Source organism: Pieris rapae, chromosome 15, assembly GCF_905147795.1.
Source record: "Pieris rapae chromosome 15, ilPieRapa1.1, whole genome shotgun sequence".
Lineage (NCBI taxonomy): Eukaryota > Metazoa > Arthropoda > Insecta > Lepidoptera > Pieridae > Pieris > Pieris rapae.
The window spans coordinates 4,688,924-4,713,668 of NC_059523.1; the positions used below are offsets into that span (position 1 = coordinate 4,688,924).

The 24,745-nt window shown below is 33.4% G+C and overlaps 1 protein-coding gene across 1 annotated transcript; it reads left to right on the forward strand.

The window, feature by feature from the left end:
* The first annotated feature begins 474 nt into the window (after nucleotides 1-474).
* Nucleotides 475-23,225, forward strand: LOC110994406 (apoptosis-resistant E3 ubiquitin protein ligase 1). Its single transcript, XM_022261028.2, has 17 exons — nucleotides 475-727; nucleotides 7,134-7,299; nucleotides 12,494-12,702; nucleotides 14,289-14,428; nucleotides 15,070-15,210; nucleotides 15,622-15,730; nucleotides 15,877-16,064; nucleotides 16,512-16,710; nucleotides 17,277-17,473; nucleotides 17,902-18,066; nucleotides 18,458-18,635; nucleotides 19,397-19,542; nucleotides 20,116-20,259; nucleotides 20,812-20,985; nucleotides 21,556-21,708; nucleotides 22,373-22,567; nucleotides 22,908-23,225. The coding sequence occupies exons 1-17, from the start codon at nucleotides 544-546 to the stop codon at nucleotides 23,076-23,078; spliced, it is 2,859 nt and encodes a 952-aa protein (XP_022116720.1). The 5' UTR covers nucleotides 475-543; the 3' UTR covers nucleotides 23,079-23,225.
* Nucleotides 23,226-24,745: the final 1,520 nt, after the last annotated feature.

Genomic DNA, 24,745 nt, shown 5'->3' on the forward strand with positions numbered 1-24,745 from the left:
ACCAAAATTAATTTTAATTAATAACTATACGTAAAAATGAGTAACAAAATACAAGCTGAATAAATTATAATAATTTGGCGTTAAGATCCAACCATCGTTGCATCTCATTAATTCAATTCAGACATTGTAACCAAGATATATTTCTACTAAAAGGTAAAACGAATGAAGAGTGACAAAACAAAACGCATGCGCCAAAGCGGGCGTTGGTCCGTTGCCTGTCATTAAATAATATAGAAATTTGTATATAATATGATGCGATACAGATATAGCGCCCCTCGTAATGTGCACTAGCAAAAATGTAAAATTGTTGTATATGATGACAATTGACACTTAATACTAGGACTTAGTAGTTTGTCGTAAGTATTGTAATAATAATAATAAACTGTACTCTGACAAGTTGTCATGTCAGTGGCCAGTGCTATATGGTCGTCTGTGTTTGTCAAATAAGAGATGATGGATCAACCGTCAACGAGCGATCGTGTGTGTTTGTTAACACGAACATTTGTTTAATTGTGATTTAGCTGATTATTTTAATTATTATGAATGAACATCATAAAAATGCTAAAGCAATATTTAAGAACATTACTATTTATGTTTATTGTTATATACGCAATAGTAATCGGCAAGACAGATATATTAAACGAATTAATTGAAGAGAGTGCCCAAGTTGACGAGTGGCTTGAACAGAGTGATTTGGGAGAATATAAAAAGTTGTTTAGAGATTATGGTATGTATAAATGTTATTCCTATACTTATGTAAGAAAATTCAAGGGCATCATTTAGGATTTTCCAAGCAACAAAAATTAATTTTCATGGCTAAGAAAATTATATATTTAAGTACCTACAAATATTTTGTAAATTAGAATGTTGCATTCAATATTAGTATGTGTTATTTGATTTGTTAAATTTATACAGTAATTGTACAGCTTGCTAAAATCCTAACTAAATTTAAAATTATATTTTATTTATTTATGTGTTGTAAACAGTGCTTTTGCTAACCATTTATAACTTAAAGTTGGTTATGTATTTTTAGACCATGAAGTCCTTCATATAATTATCTAATAAAGAAACCTTTTTTAAATCTAATTGTAATTTCATTCTAGAGATTACCATGCTCAACAAAACAACTAAGCCTGGCTATATTATATAGAGTCAAATTGTATCATTATTAAACTAATGTTTAAATTTCATTTCATAATCATACTTAGTATGTTAGTATCCTTACCCGCTATGATTACACCAAGTCCCATTATTTATATATTTGCCATGTGCCTGCTTCTTACTGTGTAGCATTACGCTTTTACTGTTACTAACAATGCTAGGCATATAACTTGGGGTTTTAGTTTCCTTAGGGGTCCAGCATAGAATTTTGATTAAATATCTCAATATAATTGGGATGGGAAATAGAGGATTCTGGGATAAGTTGATGGTTACCTAAATATTTTCTGAATATCAACATTAAAATATATAAAAAATCTACCATATTAATTAAATTTTAATTAAGATTTATTAGATTTAATGGAGTAAAAAATAAGATTTCAGGATAAGAATTAGTAGGTAATGCTTAAAAAACAAGTTTTCCGAAATAACTTTATATATAATATATATATGTATACATACATATATATTAGTAAAACTTATTACCTATTTTACTGTACAACACATGATTTGAATGGATATACATATGTGAAATAGCTCAGAGCGCAATATAACAGGATAAGGTTATAGCGTGTGACGTCACCCTCCACCCACAACCACAAACTCCCAAACAAAGATAAGAGGAGGTAAGAGGGTATTCGGCACCGACCGCCGCGGCCTCCCACCGCCCAGGGCAAACCCCAGTCGCGCTCCAACCGTTGCGGCGCGCACATACCAGGCTCTTCTGATCCTCGTGTACATCATCAAATATGACCGATTTTAATTATTTTCTAATGAAAAACATTTAGTTGACAGCACCAAACTAATAAAAACTTAAACATTACCAATTAAACAAAGTTTTCAGTTAAGTTCTTGACTAATTAAATACGTTCGTTCTATCGAAAGTGGACATAATTTATATACATAATGTGGCAATTCGAAGATTCGGAAATTTGTTCTATTGGAATGATTCATCCATCTCACAGTCGGCATTCAGGATTGTCGATATTATCCAGTGTATCACAATTTTCAGGTAACCCGTTGTTAATATCATGTACTTATAAACTCGGATCTGAAAGCGACAAAGACTTTGCAAACTTTACTTCAGCTTTGGTCAATAACAGCTGTTGTGTAGAAATATGGGGTTAGCTTTAAAGTTCTGGAACCGACATGGGTTTCGTACACCAAATAAATGTTACAGATATGGGAATCAAGTAATTTAATAACTATATTGCTGAAAATATAAAGTTAGAATGAAAATGTAAAGTAGTAGTAAATTTAGTTAAATGAAAGCTCAGAAGTTTTTGTGGTCTGTGGAAAACTAAAAGTAGTCGTTTTCAAGTGTGATTAAGTGGGGTCAAGTAGGTCTCTATTTCTCTAAAAGCTCTTCTGTTTCGCGGTTGCGACACTGGAACTTAGTTTCGTCATTATTACTCCGTTCCATTATAGGTGATTTTTCATAGACGTCCTTTTACGTATAAATACGTGATCGATGTAAAATTTGGCAAAAGTACACTTTTAGGAGGTTTCAAAAGGTTAGGTGCGTGTGTAAGTAACAGTTTGCATAACAGTGATAAGCATTTATTGCCATAAATAATGAAATCAATTACCTATTGTAGATGTATCGCATTAAACTATTTTAATAGCTTTTTTATTTAACCTTCGTCATTAAACTAAATATCTAGCAGAACCGGCTCAAATTGCACATTCATGAACATAATTGCAGTAATTTGGATCTCAAACATGAAACATTTTCAGTTGCATAAAATCGTTTCATACCTTAGGCAAGGTAATTACTATAACTATATAATCAAAAACATCGCATTGGGTGTAATTATAACCAACCTTAGACTTCTTTGGTTCTGTAAAGCAGATCCAGGATTCAACGGCATTCTACGAAAATGTGTAATTAGTATCAGTATAAACTTGGAAAAGCAAAAACTCTAAGCGATTTTATAAATTGCTGCAAATAAAATCACAAGTTCAAATCAAAGTTGCTTATATGAAAAATTAATAACTATGACATAAAACAAAGGCGGATTTGCGATTGATATCAAGTATAGAAAGTGGTAGATACCTACCTAAAACCTTCACCTGACACAAAAAAGTTCGACAACAAGAAAATCCCTTAAAAGGAGCAATACCTGAATATAGGTAGAGCTACCTACAGACAGATATACACAAATTTTCGCGTCAACATAGCCTCTGTTGAGCCGTAGCTAAAAAACGAAACGCGTAACCCTGGTTGACGTTTCACAGTTGGGAAAAGTACAAGTGATCAATTGCAGTGGAGTGTGTGGGGCATAATGGGGAGCTCTGGCGGCGAGCCAACGCGCTATGCAGTTGGACAATCAGACTTTCTTCAGGGATTTATTGTCGACTTTTTGTGGGGCTTAAGCTTTTAACGCTGCCTAGATGTATTTTACGTTTCTTATTGTTTTAAGGTCTTTGTTTGGCTTCGGTATACAAACCACATTGAAATTAATTAATCTTAATGAATGTTGTGGGCGTTAAATTGAGGGCACACCTATTGTTGAAAGACAAAGAGTTTTTTCTATTCATGATATTCTACTCAGAGACTAACAGACCACTACCTATAATATACCTTTTATGTTCCTAATTCAAAATATACAATCAAGATGGACCGCAGTCGTACGTGGTGGAAATTGGACTGCATTTTGTATGTAGATAGGTTCCCAGGAGGCTTGGGCGGGGGAATGCAGGTCACAGGCCCCGGTGTCCCAATTCAAGCAACAGGTCGAATCGATTGGGGCTGTCAATGTAACTTAGGACAATAAAGTATATGAGAAACTGGCAGCATCCATTGTTATCTGGTTATTGTTGACTGGGCTATTATCCTATCTCTGTGGATTGATCAGTACAAAAGACTTCACGTAGCAACCTTATTTCTCGGGATAATGTTTTTAAATGAGGACAATTTAAAATACTGTTGGTTTAACTTTATGTTTATTATAGAAATGACGTTTGCATTTTTGTATACTTATTATTGTTAACAGTAAAAATATAACCAAGTTAAACATTTTCCGTAAAGAAAAAAAAGGCTTTTATTTACATTTTGGATGTAGAGAGACAGATAAATTATATATTTATTAATGCAGTATATATCTTACGAAATAATCAACAAAAATTTTTTTTAATATAGCATCAGCAGAGTGGGTAAGCTTCGCAAAAACAAAATGTGGGCCGAGTCCGCATTTTAATTGGGTCAAATGTAAATACCCTAGGCTATCGATTATAGCCCCTACTTCCTATACTAGAGTTTAATGTACTGTTCATATACTACGGACACTGCCACCGCAACTGCTTCGATATTAACACTCCATTCGAGTAGCGTTTTTTTACGGCAAAAGTGCAACTTTGTAAATTAATTATTACTAAGGTAAAAGCCCCAATAGATGATCGTGTACAAGTATATGATCACTCAATGTATTTCTATATTTATATTCACACTGTTTACACACTGTAAACGTGCTTATAATAATATTAACAAATAAAAAATCTGCGTTTACTGCACAAGACGTTATGCGACAGAATTGCCATCTAATATGTAATTACTAAACGACTACTACAATCAATAGCTTGTATTTTTTCTCCATCTCCCTTTTTCATTCTCTCTCAATCGGTCTCAATACCTCTGCCTTTTATTCGACAAAAACGCTGCACATCTTCGTGACGTTTCAGCCGTAAAAAATTGCCCTCATGCCCCTAAAGAAGTTTTACTTCAAAAATGCATACATATATGTGTATAGAAAGCTTTAGAACGTTCCTTAAAATAACGAGCTTTACCAAACGCGATAAGTAATGACCATGGTGGTGGATGGTTGTGGAGTTATCTAAGTAGGTTATAGCATGTTGATGTAATCTTAATGTGATGAATTTTCGTGCCAAACCGGTTGCGTTATGTTTTGTATAACATCTGCATACAACCTCTTTTGGCAAATAAATATAATAATACTATAAGCTCAACAAGACGTAAGTTCGCTTTATTTAGTGGCTTCGTGAAGCTTGCGTGTTGAAATTTGTTTTTAGTTGACGCTGACATTTACAAGGCTTCAGGCGAAACCTTTAAAAAATAAATGTTAAGGAACTGAAGATATATTTAACTTCACTTTATATAAACGTTAAGATATAAGAGGTTCAACAGTTAACATATTTCAAACTACGTAATACAGATCGACCGAAGTGCCAGTTAGCACGATATAATATAATATAAAGAAATAAAGACAATAACAAAACTATACAATATACAGCAATGCGGCCTATTTTTAATAACTGACAGACTTAGTTTACAAGAATCCGGGGAGTAGGTAATATATTGCAAGGTGGATTTTATAAAAACGCTTTCATAATTTAGTTCAATAGTTGTTTGTGTTTTTTAAAGTTTCTTATGGAAATTGGTAAAAAAATTTACTTAAGAGATTATGGTAGCATAGTGCATTAATAGTTACAGCTTTTATGTTTTCACTTGGATAAAGAATATAGTTTTTTTATTTTGTCTCCAATTCAAAATAAATGTTCATAGTACATTACAGTATTAAATACAAGTAAATATTTTGATATAGAGTCAAACAAACTAACAATATTTCATCCTTTTAAATGTATTAGATAATATGTAATTTTTTACTTTGGTCACATAATGCGTAGGGGTAACGAGAATCTAGAGAATATCGAGATTAGCTACAAAGATCGCGTGGACATTCGCCAACGAGATGATCGAGACTGATCGAGTCAAAGATTTCTCGTCTTCAAAATTATACACCGTTGCAAAAGAAGCGCAGAACCGATATCGCTGGAGAAAACTACTCGCTCCAGATTTTACTATACAGCTGACCACGATACTCAGATATGAGTTACCGACCTGGAGATAGAGATGTCGCAGTAAAGTAGTTAAATCAGAGATTTAATTTAACCTCTAGACAGTTAATTAATGATCGATATTCAATCAAGTCGCTGAAGAGATATTTAATCGTAGAGCTACGAAAACAAGCTACGAATGATTATTGCCGATATCTACGCGCTTCTGTCTGCGTCGCTGATTATATTGCTTATTCTTGTTCTATACGTCACACCTTTGATTATAAAAGTATCTGGCACTTAAAATTACATGCTATCATAAGTTTTTGCCCAATATAAAGTAATTTTATACATAATACCCATAACTCAAGTGTGAAGATTGTAAGATAAAAAGAACCCTATTGAAAACCTACTATTACTCTTCGAAATATATCTTTTTGTTCCCTTTCTATTCAGTAAATTAACTGTTGAAAGCTAATAGAAAACAGCCTTGGAAGTCGTTGCTAGACTACGACCCACCAACAAACCTTTCTGTAATAAAGTGAACTATTTCTTTGCTAACATTTTTCTTTGTTCTGTACCGTTCTAGCTGTAATTTATTATAATTTAAAAATTACATTATACATGTTTCATATTGATCAATGTTCGTAATTGTTTGAACTCCTGAAATAATTTATTGTACTAGCTTAAAATTTGTGGATTAATATTTTATTGAAAAAGGAAGCATTTTTCATTTTGTTATCTATGTTGGCACACATACTGCTTTAAGAACTCTTGAAAAATGAATGCCTCAGACACTGACAGCTAGATGTTAGATTGGAAATGTTATAAGCTTTTATTTTATAATTTGGAGTATTCGCCAATATGTATCGCCCTTCTTGAATACCTACAATTTAATATTGAGGGTATATTAAGAAATATAACAAATATCAGCAACTTAATTCGATTCCCCATGTATCGAGTAGGATAATAATTTAAACATGTACTCTCAAAGAAATAGTTTTAATATCCCTGTTTAAGTCTCGGAATTCGTTTAACTAAGCGAATACAATGACTGAGATTAAGATTAGATTACAGACAAGAGTTGAAGCTAAGCGCTAATTATGACTCCCGTATGTCAAAAAACGATTTGATTTTGACAGTATTCCTTGACAACAACAACAAATTTTGCAATGTTTCAGGAATCTCAACTTTGTCGGGATGTGCGTCTCCCGAGCACCTGGACCGGCTGCCCGAGTTACCAGCTGCAGAGGAGAAACGCTTGCGCCGCGCTGCACAGGTGTTGCAGCAGAAACTGGTGCTACGACAGTGGCTCGCCACAAGATCACTGCAGCATGTGTATAGCAAGTGAGCGTTTTCTTCTTATTTTTCTTATCTTATCTTATATCTTTAAACGAGCAATTCTTGTATATATATATATATATATATATATATATATATTCCGAGATTCCAATTATATATATATATATATATATATATATATAATTGGAATCTCGGAATCGGCTCCAATGATTTTTATGAAATTAAGTATACGGAGGGTTTCGGGGGCGATAAATCGATTTAGCTAGGAATCATTTCTAGAAAATGTCATTTTATTTGTGTTTTATCAACTTAAACATAGCTCGTTTAAAGATGTCAGTCAAATAAAAACTTAAATATGAATATAATTATCGAATAAAGATAATTATATTCATATTTCATAATTTTATTAGTATGTAATTCTCACTTGAATAAAATTTCCAAAAAACAGGATTTATAAAAAAAAATACCGAGCTTAGATCGGTCATCCAGGTCCTTAATTTTAAATGTGATTAGTACTCCAATAATCTTCGTCTAACAACTGTATTGTTTGGGTCTTCAATTTAACATTGTAGTTTATGACACTTGATATATACAGAACATTTTGAGATACAGATAAATGGGCATACATGTTCTTTGAACCATTGGGATTTCAACATTTCCAAGATTATGCAAAACTGTCGCAGTGCGGGCTGCCTGCTTGTTATCGGCTTGTTCGAATTGATGTCCCAGAACTTACAAGTTTTCGAATTTAGATAAAGCTCAGAAATGTTTATTTGAAATAGTGGCAATATTGAACACGTTGAAACTAATATTGAATGTCTGCGCCTTTTTTAAAAATCTCTTTGGCTGTGGCAAGTACCAAGTTTTTATAAAATACTAGCAGACTCGGCCAAGCGTTGCGTGGCTGAAGTTTTTGTTATATAAATATATAAAGGGCAACGGTAGGAGAACTTATGTGAAAGGTAGATAGCTTATATGAAACGTTGGTACTTTTAACACAGCGCCATCTGTAAGATTTGTATCAAATAATAAATAAATAATTGCAATGAAATAAAATTGCGAATATAATTAAAGATCTAAGCTATTCTATCTCTTAAGTTGGAGACTGGACCAGACTGCCCACGGTGTGCCAATTTAATTTAAAATCGGTTTAGTAGTTTAGGAGTCCATTGCGGACAAACATAGTGACAGGAGATGTATATATATTGAGATATATAGAACTGTAATTCTTATTTTACTAAAATTGCCCGCACGTTACTCTAGAGGCCCTCAGGTGTAGCTCTAAGTAGTCTTCCTAAGAGATCTAGTAATTTAACAAAACAGGAAATTGGTCCATCTATAGTCATTGGTTTTGATGTTGATTATATAATAATTTCTATCTTCAGTATAATTACATTCTAAGCCATGTGAAAGAATTTCCAAGAACAATTTACAAATAAATGTATAATTTATATTTACATATTTATAATAGCCCTAAATAAAATTATTCACAGCTTTGCGAAAAGTTAAAGTATCAGAAAAATTGTATTGAATCTTTTATATAAAAATTCGCTTACGTATTCATTATTTGCTGTGAGTGGCACTTGAATGAATTTAATACCTCTGTCGGATCCGATTGCAAATATTTTATTCGTAAATTTCATACATTCTGAAGTGCCTGTTATACTGCCGGCGTAATAACATCGTCAATCAAGTAAAAAATCAAGTGATACTAAAAATACGTCGTTAGGTTTTTATGTAATACTTGTCCACACTTAACGATACGATAATGATAAGCTATTTTAATATTAGATGAAACATCTAGCGATATAAATTTTTATATTACACTAATATTTTATTGAGAAAAGATTTGTGTGTAAGTATGTTTGTACCGAATTGGCTCAAAAAGTTCCGGATCGATTTTAAATATTCTTTCACCATTTGAATGCTATATTATCACTGATTAATATAGGTTATTTTAATTGCAAGACAAAATAAGCATCTAACTAAAACTACAGTATTGTTACCAAAGGTGAAAAAAAATGCGTATACAGTATCTTTAATCACATGCGCTGCGAAAACTATTTATGATGTAAAAAAATGTCCACCCGTGCGAAGCCGAAGCGAAGATAGATTTTATTTTTTAGATTGAGATTTATATTGCGTATGATGTAGACAATCTATAAAAATAAAATAAAAGAAACGAATATATCAGACAATCTATTAACGTACGAAACTGTGGTTAAATAATTAACTCAAAGAAGAAAGTAGTAAGGTTTAATTTCCTTTAAATAGAAATCACTAGTTACAGTCTTCTAGTATTATATGAAACGAATAATAAGTCATGTAATCTGTAGATGAATGAAATAAATTGAGCGAAGCATGACTCGGCATTTACCGCTTCCAGTCGATTTCATAACCTTTTCTTCACGCCTTGTGATATGAAATTAACGTTAATATTAAAGCTTGTATTTTATAAGAACGATGTCAGTTATATACTTTTAGACTTGATTTTTTGGTTCTACCCTCTTTGAAGTATCCAAGTAACTTTAAATGTTCTATTTTAAATCTTGTCTACAATTAGTTTACAAGGTCTTTGTTTTAAATTGTGTTTATATGTCTTAATTTAAAATGTCACAAACTTCATGGACTGATAAATCCCGACACATCCAAAAACATACGCTTTGTAATCCCGACGCAAAAACTAAGGGACTCCTTACAGTAAAATCTCCTATGGATTCTGAGATCATCAAACTAAACAACTAAAACCTTAACAAAACAAATAAAAATTACGGTAGCCGAATTGGATATTGATTCTACAGAGGCCTTACTACGTGATTTGGCATAACGCTTGTAACGACTCTAAGCTACAAACATATACGCACACATATCCATCCACATACTCATACATTCACGTATGAGTATGTGAATAGGTAACTTAACACTTAACGTTCTTTCTTTTTTAGTCTTGTACGACTTTTGTCTGATCAGATGTAACAGTAAGGGTCTGTTTCACAATGTACCAAATATCTATGCAACACATAAATTATTTGGAAGATAAAAGTTCCGAATAAGAAACTTCGCGTTTCATGACGAATGGCGCTATCTGACAGTCGTGAAACGCAACAAACACTAGTTTATCCTACCAATAAGTAATAAATAGCTCATTTGGAACTTATACGGACATTTTGAAACAGACCCTAAGACTGCGAAGAATGCGCCACGTATTATTCTAATCTAGTTACTCACGACATCTAGTCACTAGTCTAGGGAGTAATGATAAATGAATTTTTGTTACAACTAAATTTCTGGCTAGAATTAGTTGCGTGTATGAGTTTTTATTTATTAAAAAGTATATATATCTAGGCTTTTATTATTATATACCTAATGTATATTGGTCCAAAATGAGTGAATGAATACTTTTATCTCTCCCTATCTTTGATATCATCGAGTGTATACACCTACAACATTTCACGCAATAAATTTCCTAATGCAGACAAGAGAGCGCGAAACTTTCATTTATTTATTTGATGAAAAAAAACTTGATGAGAACGAAAAATATAAATTGCGACCTCGCCTTCGAATAATATTTTTCCATTTTAATTGCGAAGCTCTTAGAAAATATTTAATGCAGTTTCATTGGTAGAGCGGTCTGCTGGTGTTAATTTTACACCAGACTTTTAAATTGAATTTTTGATACGTTTTAATTATTTCAAAATGAAGACTCAAATTTATGAACAAATGCAGTTCGTGTCTGCTCGACTTGGGTTACGCAACGTTTAAGTTAAATGTTTAAGCTACATTCAATTTTATTTATGTAAAAGATCTGTTGACTTCTTCAAGCACAATCTTCATTTCTATAGGGCGTGTAGGGGAGCCCTACATCATCTCCTCTCCTCTGCCTTCGGCAATCCTCTGCGGCTGGGGGATAGTAAGACCTGTAAGATTTACTTGATCGGCCCAACAAGTAAGGGATCTGTCTCGTGGTCTGGTGCCCTCCACTCTGCCAGTCACGATTAGTTTTTTTATTATTGTAAGCACACGAATGTTAAGTTTTATTTAGTACTCAATTAATAAATGTGATAATACCTACAACGAATATTTTTCACTTCAATTTATTTTAAAATCTTTAACCTTTCCATAAACGCTCTTTATTTAGCCCACCATATGAAGTAGAAAAAAGGTCAAATTGGGCATGGATAATTAGGGATTTGAATACCTACTCATTGACCCCAATCCAATTTAATTACAGGACCTGTCACTCACTTTGCCGATAATAGCCTTTCAACAAGGGTTTCAAGTAGTAGCCATGGTATTTTTTTGTATGACAAAACCAAAAGTATAGTAAAATAATAAAAACTCAGTTCACGTAACATAAAGTGTTAAAGTACGGCCACTGGATTAAGAAATTCCGTAACGAAAATAAACCTCTCACACGAAGACGTAATATTAGTACAGCTAATGCACGTTAGAGTGGGACGGAACACATATTGCGTCTCACACACACAAAGGTATATACTCGTATGACAAAATAAATTAATATGGCGCAGCGCTTGCCATGCAATTACCTCACAATCGAGTATCCCGCAATATCAAAGGGACTTATAGTATGTATCCCAAAGGGACTTTATGTATGGAAGTTGCATAGGCCCGCCAAGCATCCGCAATTATACAATGTAAATACATAGCTATTAGGAATATATTATATAAATAGAAGTAAAGACAATAAAATTAGAAAGTCTTTAGATGAGATCATTAAGATACATATGACTGCACATAAAACTAAAATCTTCATATGCATATTCTAATTTGAAAATTATTTAATACAATATAAACTCTTTAAGCCATTTAAGAAATTAATAATTTCTTTGAGGAAGTTACCAGAACAGTGTTAAGTTAAGCGCTAAATATAAAAATTATAAAATATTCTTCTTTTATTTTATATTAATAAAGTTAAGTAAATATTTGTATGTTTGGAAAATTTACTATAAATATCATATCGTTCCTCATCAGCGCTAGTGTTAATAAAAGAAAGTTGTTTTCGCTTCTAAAAGATCACGGTAGTTAAAAGTCATAAAATAGATTAAAAGAGAAGATTCTTAAAAGGTTCTGGGCCATGGGTGGTATCACTTAACATCTGGTGAGTCCTCTGCCAGTTTGTCTCCTGCCCGTTGCCTGCTCTATGCCCTCGGAAGAAGACGTACGAAGCACGAAGTAAATATACCTAGTCGCTTTTCACAAATCATTGTCTATTTTTCAGATTACTCAGCCTGGATGTATCCTCCTTAGAGGACGTATACTGGCTGGAAGACTCAATTGCGCGTCATGTGATTGATGCGAAGGATTTCAATGCGTGGTCTCTTGCCCGCCAGAGCCTGCCCACGGGCAAGGAAGAGCTGCAATCCTTGAAGAACGAGCTATGGAACACCGTGGTAAAGAGTAGCAAGCATCAGGACGCTTGGACATGGGGTAGGAGATTTTACGTTGTATCTTATCCGCGCTACTCTTTTCCTAAAATAACCACGTAAAATATATTCCGGTAATTATAAAAGCTTAACTTGTCTTATACTAAAGGGTATTTCAATAAGAACTTTGTTTTCTAAAACAAAATAAAACAAAGAATTTAGAGGAAAATGAATAAAATTTTTATTGTATTACAAAGAGAAAAGTTTGGCAATTATGAATGAAAAATGATATCTGGCAAATGTCCACCACGACCACGCTGACAGATGTTGATTCTTTCATCAAAATTTTTAATCACTTTTTGGCAAAATGGAGGGTCTATTTCGCATTACTGGAGGGGTGATTGGGCCCTTTTTTTTTCGAAGATGAGGCTGGAAATGCGGTAACAGTCAATGGATCACGGTATCGCGAGATGTTAACCACTAAATTTTTGCCTATTATTGATGACATGGATATCACTGAAATGTGGTTTCAACAGGACGGTGCCACATGTCACACAGCCAATGAAACGATCAATTTATTGCAAACTAAATTTCCCGAGCGCATAATTTCGCGAAATTCAGCTGTTAAGTGGCCAGCCAGATCGTGTGATTTAACACCACTGGATTATTTTTTGTGGGGCTATGTTAAAGACAGAGTCTATACGAAGCCAATCGAATCGATTGCAGCCTTAAAACTCAAAATCCGTGATGTCATTAACGAAATAGACCCTCCATTTTGCCAAAAAGTGATTAAAAATTTTGATGAAAGAATCAACATCTGTCAGCGTGGTCGTGGTGGACATTTGCCAGATATCATTTTTCATTCATAATTGCCAAACTTTTCTCTTTGTAATACAATAAAAATTTTATTCATTTTCCTCTAAATTCTTTGTTTTATTTTGTTTTAGAAAACAAAGTTCTTGTTGAAATACCCTATATATCAACTAAAATACTAGTTTTATCTTTCTGTCAAATTCTATATACGTTGTGTTGAAAAGGGACATAATTTTGCCGTAATTAACTAGTACTTACAATCTTCTTAAAAAATGAAATGTATTATTTATTTAGTAAAAAATTTTATACGTTCACATTCCAATTTATTTTATATTAATAAAGTTTTTCTTATAAAGTATCTAAATTAAATAAATTTTAAATAAAGTTCTTAGTTCACAGACCGTAAAATTAAAAGCCAAACATATATACATATTGACTTTGTCGGGTTATCCAAAAAATATATTATTATATTTAGCTATTTGTAAAACGACATTCTGGAGAATGGGAGATTGTTTTTATTTTGAAGGAAATAATTCAAGGATGACGAAACATATATCTGACGATTTCGACAAGCCGAAGTAACGAAAATTCTTCGATACAGTTTAACACGTGCGGCTGAGTGATGTCTATATTGTCCTTTCCGTGTTTCTATACCTCTCTCACTTTTTCTCTACCCATTACTCTCTAACTCCGTCCCCACTCTTGTTTCTGTGCCCATGACATTATTACAGCTGATCACACAGCTAGTTAGTGGCATTACAAGGTGAAAGACAAATCAAAACCCTTTTCCTTGAGTATCCGGAAATACGATGCTTATCCGACTGGGTTATATTACAGGTGGAATGTTGATAGTATCAGTGTCGGTCTGTGGTCTAGTGACGTTGGCTGCCATGACTCAGCCTTCGCTGGCACCCGAAGCCAAGCACTCTTTGCTGCAGTATGTTACTGGAAAATATCTCCACCCGCCCAGTTGTAAGGTATTTCTTAAATGTATTTAAATTAACACTAAAAGCTATTTCTAATTTATTATAGCTAATTATTTGATTTAAGTTTGAATTGAAGGACATATTTGTTTTAGGTTATAAAATATGAATTTAATTCTGAAACTTTACCTTATGTAAGGTAAGGTTTAGTAATAATATTTCGTTCACATTTATTACAAACTAATAGTATATTTATAGAAAAGAAAGATGTATTTGGTTGGCGGATTAAGATGGCGCAAACTTGCAGTTGGCTCATCTGATGTTAAGTGATACCGCAGCCCATGGACACATACTTTGCCAGAAGGCTCACAAGTGCGATGCCGGCATTTTAAGAATTGATAAGTTCTTTTCTCGAAGGACGGAGGTTCGGAAATACCTCAGCTGGTTCCACATAGCGAATTTGAGGTTTTGACCATGATTTAGTTAATTTGTCACATGTCATGACAGTTCAATTGTATAATTGATGTCAGAACAAACTAAGTACCTTCGTACGTACGAACGAACGTATACGCAAACTTTACGCATACGCATTTTTTTATCTTTGTTGGTCACATACCCTTCTTTTTGTAATTTTTGCAAGATTACTTTTTGGTTTATCTCTCCTCGTTAAAAATAAAGTGTAAAGTGTTGATAAGGTGGAGTGGGGCTGGGAGGAACCCCAACCAGTTGGCGACACAATGTGCTTCACGGTCCACTGCTACCAAAGAAATGGACATCCCTATCCGATTTGCGATACTGATGACCTCACTGTACATATCTCTCATGGGACTAGGAAGGTGATTATTTAAACATTATTTTTCAATACTTTTACTTGTAATAACCTGTGTTTCTTTTAAATTATTACTTTATTTGTGAGAGATTATTTCGAATTATTAAAAATAATTGGTGAATGTTTCACGAATGTTACTTACTGTATTAATTTTATAAGCGATATTATAAATATCTTATAGCGTCATAATTCATGACATACCACAACCAAATATGATATGACTTAGAAGCGTTGTCGGAAAAATAGTTTTGAAAACGAACGTTTTGAAACGTACACATCGAGCGAGTCCATGCGTATATTCTTATGAAGTATTTGTTATTCAAAAGGTCATCCAGAAATATCTATGGATTGAAATAGGTATCCTTATTTCAACATAGCAGTAATATGTGAACTAATTATAAATTGCTATTTATTATAGATAACAGCAGTAGTGGAGTTAGGTTCTGGACAACCGTCGCTTGCGCATACCGCTCGTGTCAAATTCACAGTACGAACGGCTGGAGTATATGTTATAGCTGTTATGATAGGTTAGTATTATTATATGTATTCTTATGCTATTGGCGGTGTACTATATGTACCCTATGTACTATAAGTTGAGCAGTTTAGATGCGCATGTGAACCTTGCGTATAAAAAAATAATGAAAAGGAGTAAACAAAGTACGTGTTATTCAAGGTGGTGTGGTAGCAGCATGCGGTCCTTTCCGCAAGTGGTTCATAGCTGGGGGCGTGGCAGCACGTCGTTCCAGAGTGGGGCGTGACCCGGCCGCGCTCGTTTGCGCTGCGGGACGTCCACGTGCTTTACACGTACATCCAAGGGACCATTATGACAACATTGCCACTATTGCCACAGATGATGCTAAGGTATTAAAAATAAAAATAAATCAGTGGAGCTATAACCTCTTTAGGTCTTGGCCTCAGATTTCTGAATCTGTCTCATGATCATTTTTAAATCTAATAGGCAAGTAGGTGATCGTCGTCGTCGACTTTTTGGGTGTAAGACATGTCGGTTTCCTCACGATGTTTTCCTTCACCGTTCGAGCAAATGTTAAATGCGCACATAGAAAGAAACTCCATTGGTGCACAGCCGGGGATCGAACCTACGACCTAAGGTATGAGAGTCGCACGCTGAAGCCACTAGCCCAATATTGCTCTTGTAAGAATAAATAAATTTAAATCTGAATTCGATAGGCAGACAGATTACCTGTAACGTAAACTTTTCGGCATTTTCATATACGTCATTTATGTCAGTTTTTGATAGTTTGGTAAGGTTTTCAATATTTTGTTATTCAAAATACTGTAATATTTCAGAGCTTTTCAATAGAAATATCTCCGATCGGTGGTGAGGTGGACAAGTCCTTATCGTCAGCTGCCCAATTCGAATATGACAGTGTGAATCAGCGTGTGAGCGTGTCCTTATGTTTTCCTGAGGCGGGAGTCTTCAAAGCTGCTATTTCTTATGATGGGGTGTTATTGCACAATGGACAGTTTGACTGTATTGTTTTGACGCGTAAGTAATCTTAGCTAATCTCGTATCGTTATATTCTGAAAAATGGTTTAACGATTTATCACAGAATAACTTAATCAATAAACAGTAATATAATTTACCATTTCATAGAAAACAATGTTCATTACGAGTAGGTATATATGTAATATTATTTCGAACCTGAGTAATCTGTTCAAGTACACTTTATGCAATTACTTATAGTAGTGTATTAAAATGTATATAACTGGGTAGGTATTATCTAGCTTAATATTCTTAAATGAGTTGTCACTATGTACTCAATATCACGAACCAACCAATTTTCTTGTCGTATGACTTCTTTCTTGAAGTATGGCCTGTGCATCGATTTTATGAGCTCTTCGATCTTTAACTCTGACCGATTTATCACCATTGTAAAACACTTGGTATAATAAAACATCTGTGAGATCCAGAATATGGAGACTTCAAGAAGTGAAGCTGGCTATAATTGCAATTTTGTAATATTTTCTTTAATTCACTATTTTGGTCCTTCGATATTCTTCTTTTCTACGCAAAGCTCTAAAACGCAGTGAAAAGTAAATTATCGTTTTTAGCAAGCGATGCAGCCACAGTCCAACGCGCGCTGTCATCAAAGCGAGCTACAGTTTCGTACGAAGCTCGCTTATTATCTCCTGGGAAGCAACGCCGGGTGCTTTGCTGTTTAAGCCCAAAGCAATTAATCATAAAGGACTACATACTTAAGATTATCCCTAAGAGAATCACATCTTTTAGGGTCTGCCCTTCCACAAAGGTACCATATTATAGCTTATTTATGATAAAATATTTTGTTTTTGAAGTCTTTAATGAGCAAATACGATAGTGAGTCAAGCTGATATTGTAAATATTAACCAATTTTTTTCAAATGAAATGCATTTTTCAACGAATACAAAGATTAATTAACGATCAACTAGAACTTGTCTCATCGTTATATCAACCAAACCGAATTAAACATGTATTATTTGAAATTTAAATAAAACTTTCAACTCTGATAACAACTACTGAATATGAGGAAAATATTCTATCCTTAATTTTGCCAGCATCAGCTAACGTAATTAAAATCTTCTTGACAATTTGCAAAGGCAACTAAAACATATAAAAAAAACATTCAAATGTTTTTTGATTTTTTTTGATACCTAAATAGAATTAATACAACGATAATACGTTCTGATATAATTTCAGCTAATAGTGCGTCCCCGTGAAGAGCATCCATGTCCAGGGGGTGAACTGGTTCTGGAAGACGGAGTCCAACCCCCGCTAAGGCTGCACTGTGCTGCAAGAGATCTTCTTGCTGCCACCTTTACGCGTCTTTTGCTTGCTAACTGCGGCGGAGAGGATACATTTAAGGTAAATGCAAACAAATTCGTACGTAGCTTACGTACACACATAGGCTCGTAAATAATTCTCTTTTAAACTTGATTTGATATTAATTTATTTTACTAGAATAATTGCTACTTTAGTTAATTCAAGTTTAATGTTATTCTTGCTTATAAGTACATACTTGAATAATAATAATATAAATTTATTTCTCACAAAAACTTACAAAAACTTCATACATAATATGTTACAAGAATGTATCTAAATAATTGTCATTCTTCTTTTTAGTAATTATTATTGTTTATGTTTTTTCTTTGTTTGTAACATATCTGCAGTATGAAATTTAAAAAAAAATGCATAGCTTAAAAAATAATTAGTTAATGATAAGTAATAATGATAGCACAGAAAATATTTCTTTCAGAACAAACAAGAGTTCTTCTACAGCGAAATGCGTACGGCGCATTCTCGTCACCCGCACGACAAGATAGCGTTGCGCGTGCGCAGGGACGACTTGGTGCGTTCCAGTCTTAAGGCCACCAAGCATTTTACACTTGCCGACTGGTGCAAGAATTTCGACGTCGCTTTTCATGGCGAGCAGGGTACGTATATTTTTTTTTTAATTGGTGATTTTTATCACTTCTGTATCTTCAAACGGGGATGTAACTCCGTGGTGATTTTTATTAAGAATTTAATGCAGATAAGAAAAAAATGTTTCGCCGGTAATCGAATATTGGAAGATATCCGAGCGACTAACGGGGATATAACCCCGTGGTGATTTTTATTATGAATTTAATGCAGATAAGAAAAAATGTTTCGCCAGTAATCGAATATTCGAAGATATACGAGCGACTAGTAGATTATAGATTTTACGCTACCACGTAGGAGTATGTCAGGGACGCCTAATTTTACTAAGAAAGAAAAGATCACTATATTAAAAAACGACCTAAAGTTTTTGTAAAACACCATCTTGACTCCAACTTAGCGTAAAGAAAACTAATCTGTGATCTTTGAATATAACACATACTAATATATTTGAATTCAGGTTATTTCTGATATATACAATTAATAAATAGATTGTAATTAATTTTTAAAATACCTGAAATTGTGTACATTATGGAACGTCATTAAACTTTTTATTTTTTTTTATAGAACAGGGGCCAAACGGGCAGGAGGCTCACCTGATGTTAAGTGATACCGCTGCCCATGGACACTCTCAATGCCAGAGGGCTCGCGAGTGTGTTGCCGGCCTTTGTTGATTTAATATTAAACTTAATTATATGATATTGAATCGGATATTAAGTTTTTATTACTGAATAATTTCTGATTCATTTAAATACTAAACAATGACATTGTCCTCCAGGCGTGGACTGGGGTGGTGTTCGTAGGGAATGGTTTTCACTACTCTGTGGTCAGTTATTCGACGCAAGATTCGGTCTTTTCGTCTCTTACAGTGAATCAGCGACTGGTCTTGTACACCCGAATCCGGATAGACCACCACATCTGAAGGTAAGAAGTAAAAAATCTACTAAAATTATCTCGAAATAAACCTTTGGCAGGAAATAAAATACGTTTATTATGCAACATTTAAGATATACAGGTATCACTTATTCCTCGTCACTCCACTCTTTTTAAAAAGAGTACCGAGTGTTTTTTAGGCCGGTTTTTTTTCTCGGCCAACACCCTCTGTCTTCTTTGCCGATAAGTAGGGATGCCAACAGGCTCAAATTTAATGACGTGGAATAAGTGATACCATGATGACCTTATGTTCCAAAATAAACGTATTTTTTTTTCTTTTTTTTAATTAAATGTGAACCTGTAGGCATGTACTCATCGGCAAAGAAGACAGAGGGTGTAAGCCAAAAGAAAATTCCGGCGTAAATACTCTTCTAAAATAGCCTATCATCAAACAACACTTATTTTAAAAGAAATAACATTATTATACGTAAAATGAAATAGTATCGCTTTTAATGTACTGTTAAATGGAACAAACATACAACGTTCCATCTGTATTTGTGTCATATAGAAGTTTTAGGAAAATATATTTTTAAATAACTTTTCTTTTTATTTTTTTTATTTTAGCTAAAACACTTTGAGCTGGCGGGCAAAGTAGTCGGCAAGTGTTTGTACGAAAGTGCCCTGGGTGGTTCTTACCGACAACTCGTGCGCGCGCGCCTGGCTCGATCTTTTCTTGCGCATATTATTGGCCTGCGGGTTCACTACAAGGTATTTTTTTTTATGATAATAACAAATGTAGAAATAAAATGTGTCGCTCCTATCAGTTTTGTAGATTGTTGATATGTAAAGAGGATTTTCTTATCTATATAAATTAAGTAGATCATACATGTGATGCAAATTTTTCCCAAATTAGGTGTAGTTTAACTGCAACATTATGCCAATCAAATTTCGTATTTTTTATCATGTTTAGGGTTCCTAGACAATTATACATTATGGAAGGCGTTTTTATTATCCTGTCACGTGACCGAGTTAACGACCGATACTGTCAGATTATTAAATTGTTTCTGTCTTACTGAGATGTTAAATTTATTACTATATATAGTACTAATATGACAAATAGAAAAGACTGACTGCCCACGACACAGGGAATTCTAGTGATCTTTCTCTTTTATAATGTGTAATAAAGCTTTTCTTTGTTTACTGTTTGAAAACTATAAGTATCGTAATCACAATGGAATATATGAACGTTTATCTAAATACTTTCTTCGGATTGCTGTGCTTAATTTGTACGATTGAACTGTTTGTTCGCATTTTTTTCAGTATTTTGAACAAGATGACCCAGAACTCTACCTTTCAAAGATTAAATACATTCTGGATGCGGATTTGGACGCAGCGGACTCATCGCCGGAAATTTATTTCTCGGATGACGTGTACGACTCTAGCGGACGACTGCTTGAGACAAAAGAACTTGTGCCTAATGGAGCTTCTATACGGGTATTTTAGTTTACATTACTCTAATCTGTGACGAGCCTTCATTGACCATGCGGTCAGTATCTTTAATACAAATAATCAAGGATAAAAAAAACTTTTACTTTCTTTGTAATAGAGTTACTACAACTAAAAGTCATCTTCTATGTACCTACGGCTCGCTTATCTGCAATTAATGCTTTAATTGTAAGAGCGAGATAGCCTATTCCCAGTTAATAGCCCTATCTTTCTCTTAAAATTAATTTACGCTCGATAATTTAAAATTTGTATTTGATGAAAAAATCCAGTAAATTATTAAATCTAATAGCAACATTCGTTGTTTACTTTAATTCGTATTTTGGATATAGAATATAATGCCTAACGGATATTTCGCAGTTGCTTAAGTATCTATCTCTTATATGAGTACTGAAAAAAGTCACTGATTTTACTGGTTATCCCGTAATTATGTATATTACGGGATAACTACTAGATAATTTATTATTATATATATAGATCCTAGTTAATTTATTATTTTAATTAAATATCAAGTATAATATACCTTAAGTCGTTCATATACGATTGATTTTGCTTTGACAGGTGACAAATAGCACAAAAATGGCGTATTTGGATGCGTTGGCGCAGTGGCGCCTTGCAGGCCGATGGCGGGCAGAGAGCGACGCCTTTCTACGCGGGCTCACTTTACTCGTACCCGATAATCTGCTCGCAATATTCGACGAAAATGAGTTGGAGGTATTATTAATATAATTAAGCGGTCTACAAGAAGAATGTTACGTATAATTCAGACGTCCGAGGTTCGATATTTGATGAAGTGGATCCATAAAAAAAATTACCTGCATATTACGAGATAACATATTTTTATAGAGTTTAAATTAGTTTAATTTAATAATCCATGTTGTGTTAAAAGAACATATGTATATATCTTAAATCTTCTTAGTTTTGTGTAAATTAGATTAATCTTAAATAATTTATTTACTTTAAATATAAAAAGAACACGAGAGACAAATCTATTAAAAAAATGAAGTTCATCAATAAGTTTCTTGCAAATATATTTGTCCTTTGTATTTTTTGCTTCAATTTAACTTCTAATATGCCCACTCTCAAATTTTTCATTCACAAATGTATAAACATACAATATTATTACAAAATCGTTTTATTACTAAAAAATTACAACAAAAATGTTGGATATACAAGGCAACGTAAATTTGGGTTGGATAAGCCTATTGATAATAAAGGTCCAAATCAAGGACGTACGTAAGGGACAACTTAGAAGTACCTAAGTATGTCAGGACCTAAGCAAGTGAAGATCCGTGGTTCCTGCCTACCTCCCGGGAAAATATAAATATAAAAAAATATGTTTAATGTGTTCAAACTAAATAATACTTCATGTTTCCAGTTATTAATGTGTGGCACTGGCGAAGTGGATGTGAGCGATTGGCGCGCATATGCCCTAGTCTCGGGTTCGGGTCGCGAGTGGGAACGGCGTTTGAACTGGCTCTGGGCTGCTCTCAGCAACTTTACCAATGAAGAGAGAGCTAGGCTGCTCCAATTCACCACCGGATGCTCCCAACTCCCGCCTAATGGATTTCAGGTACTTTGGCAGAATAATGACAGTTGACAGCTGTCACATGACGGCTACATTTTGACTTTAAAATTCTAGTTTGTTTTTGATATACGACAGTTACAGTTAGCGCTAAGTCTGGACTCTTTTGACCAAAATTAACAAATTTTGAACGAAAATAATCTATTAATTGTCATGAATCTATCGGTACGCAAATACGTCTTTAAAGTACAGAAAAAAAAGAATTTAAGATTACAACAAAACTGTCGTGAAATAAATACGTTTTCAATTCCAAATTTCAAATAATTTTCGTTTTTTAACTGTTTAATAATTTTCTTTGTTTAGCTTCTACATAGGTTTTATTTTCCAGGATCTAAACCCGCGGTTTCAAATAACCGCAGCGCCTACATTCGGTGCCTTACCCACAGCACATACATGTTTCAACCAGCTCTGCCTACCGGATTATGACTCTTACGAACAAATGGTCCACGCACTATTATGGGCTATCAATGAAGGAGGGGAGGGATTCGGTATGATCTAAATCGCTGTTTTCCGTGAAATTAACGTAACATATAAAAAAATAGTATACATATTGCATAAAAAAATGGCAGTATTTCTGTTTATAGTGTAGTGTGTTTGAACGGTATAGCAAGAAATTTAAACCATCTTCGTTATCACAGTAGAAAGAGACAGCTACATCGTCTTCCAATACGATAGGCTGAGATGTAGGGAATGTTCAAAATTGCACATCAAATATCTAGTCTTAAATAAAATGTTTCTTAAGTCATGTTTAAGTTATCTCGGGAATGAAATAGCAATAACATTTCCTTATATATTTTGATATTTATAAGGAAACGGTTTATGGGTTATTTTATGATTACGGGTATTTTGTCAGTTTTGTATGATTTAAATTCAAAATCATTTATTCATGTTGGTAAAATAATGTACACTTATGAACGTCAAAAAAAGAAATTTAATGTATTTAAATGCTTCTAATTTTACATTTACTGCCAGTTCTCAAATCGAACGTTGAACGGAAGAGAAGAACTGGCAATAAACTCTCCGTGATTGTTTTGACCAGCTGATATTGTCCGTTAAAAATCTCAAATCGATAACTCTTAGGGCATTTTACAAGTAAAGTTTTATGCATAGAATATTTCAATCATGCATACGTTTCGTTCTTAATCGACGATCTGCGTGCGTGCTTCTCAAATTTTTAACAAAAAAAACTTAATTTTACGTTAACTATGTATACGTTGTGTTATATAGAGTAGTAGAAACCCTTTACAATGTTTTGAACACAATAAAGTGCGATTAGGGTTTTGCTGTCGATTTGCAAAATAAGTATGCAAAAACGTATATTGTAGTGCCCCTATACGCCGATAAAACGCAAAAAAAAAATTGAACACGAATTTAAAACATCTACATAACTCAACTTTGTGTTCAACAGTCGTAATCAAGATCTCACGTCGTGTTCACAATAATGCGTTGATAACACCTAGAGAATATTTAATAAAATCTGCAATACTTAAATAAACCAAAAAATTATTGCAATCCATGATATTACTAAACATTATATCTTTGTTCCTATTTTTCATTTGAGGCATTTGTCTATTTTACTAATCGAACTTTATTTGTTATCTAGTCATGTATGTGATGAAGAAATGTCTATTCCCATAGGTATAGGTATATTTGTGTTAAACATTTGAACATTGGAATGCGTACGTAAATCAAACGAGAACCCACACGTAAAATATAAACAATTTTTAATTAATTGTGATTATAAAATTTTTAAATTGACGAATCAAACAATGTGGGCGATTAAAATTTTCCAAATAGAAAATTGGATTTGTATGACTGCAAATGAGTGAAAATGTATAAGACCAACGTCCCCATGTTAAGCCCTTGATTATCTAATCAATACTTATAAATTGTGTTTATTTAGTACTTAATAAGAAACATTATTTAATTACGTGCTTGGAATGTATATTTTTTAAGGAATTATTATGGAATTGTGGAATATTGAACCTTTCGGCCTAATTCAATGAAAATAATATATGCACACAAGGGGATAACATCCCGATATAGTGTATGCTATTTTAAAATGTTATATTATGAAACGTATACGTAATAAGACATATATCAAATACTCAAATATACATCGAATAAATAGTCGCAAATTGTATTGTACACGTAAATGAATTCTGA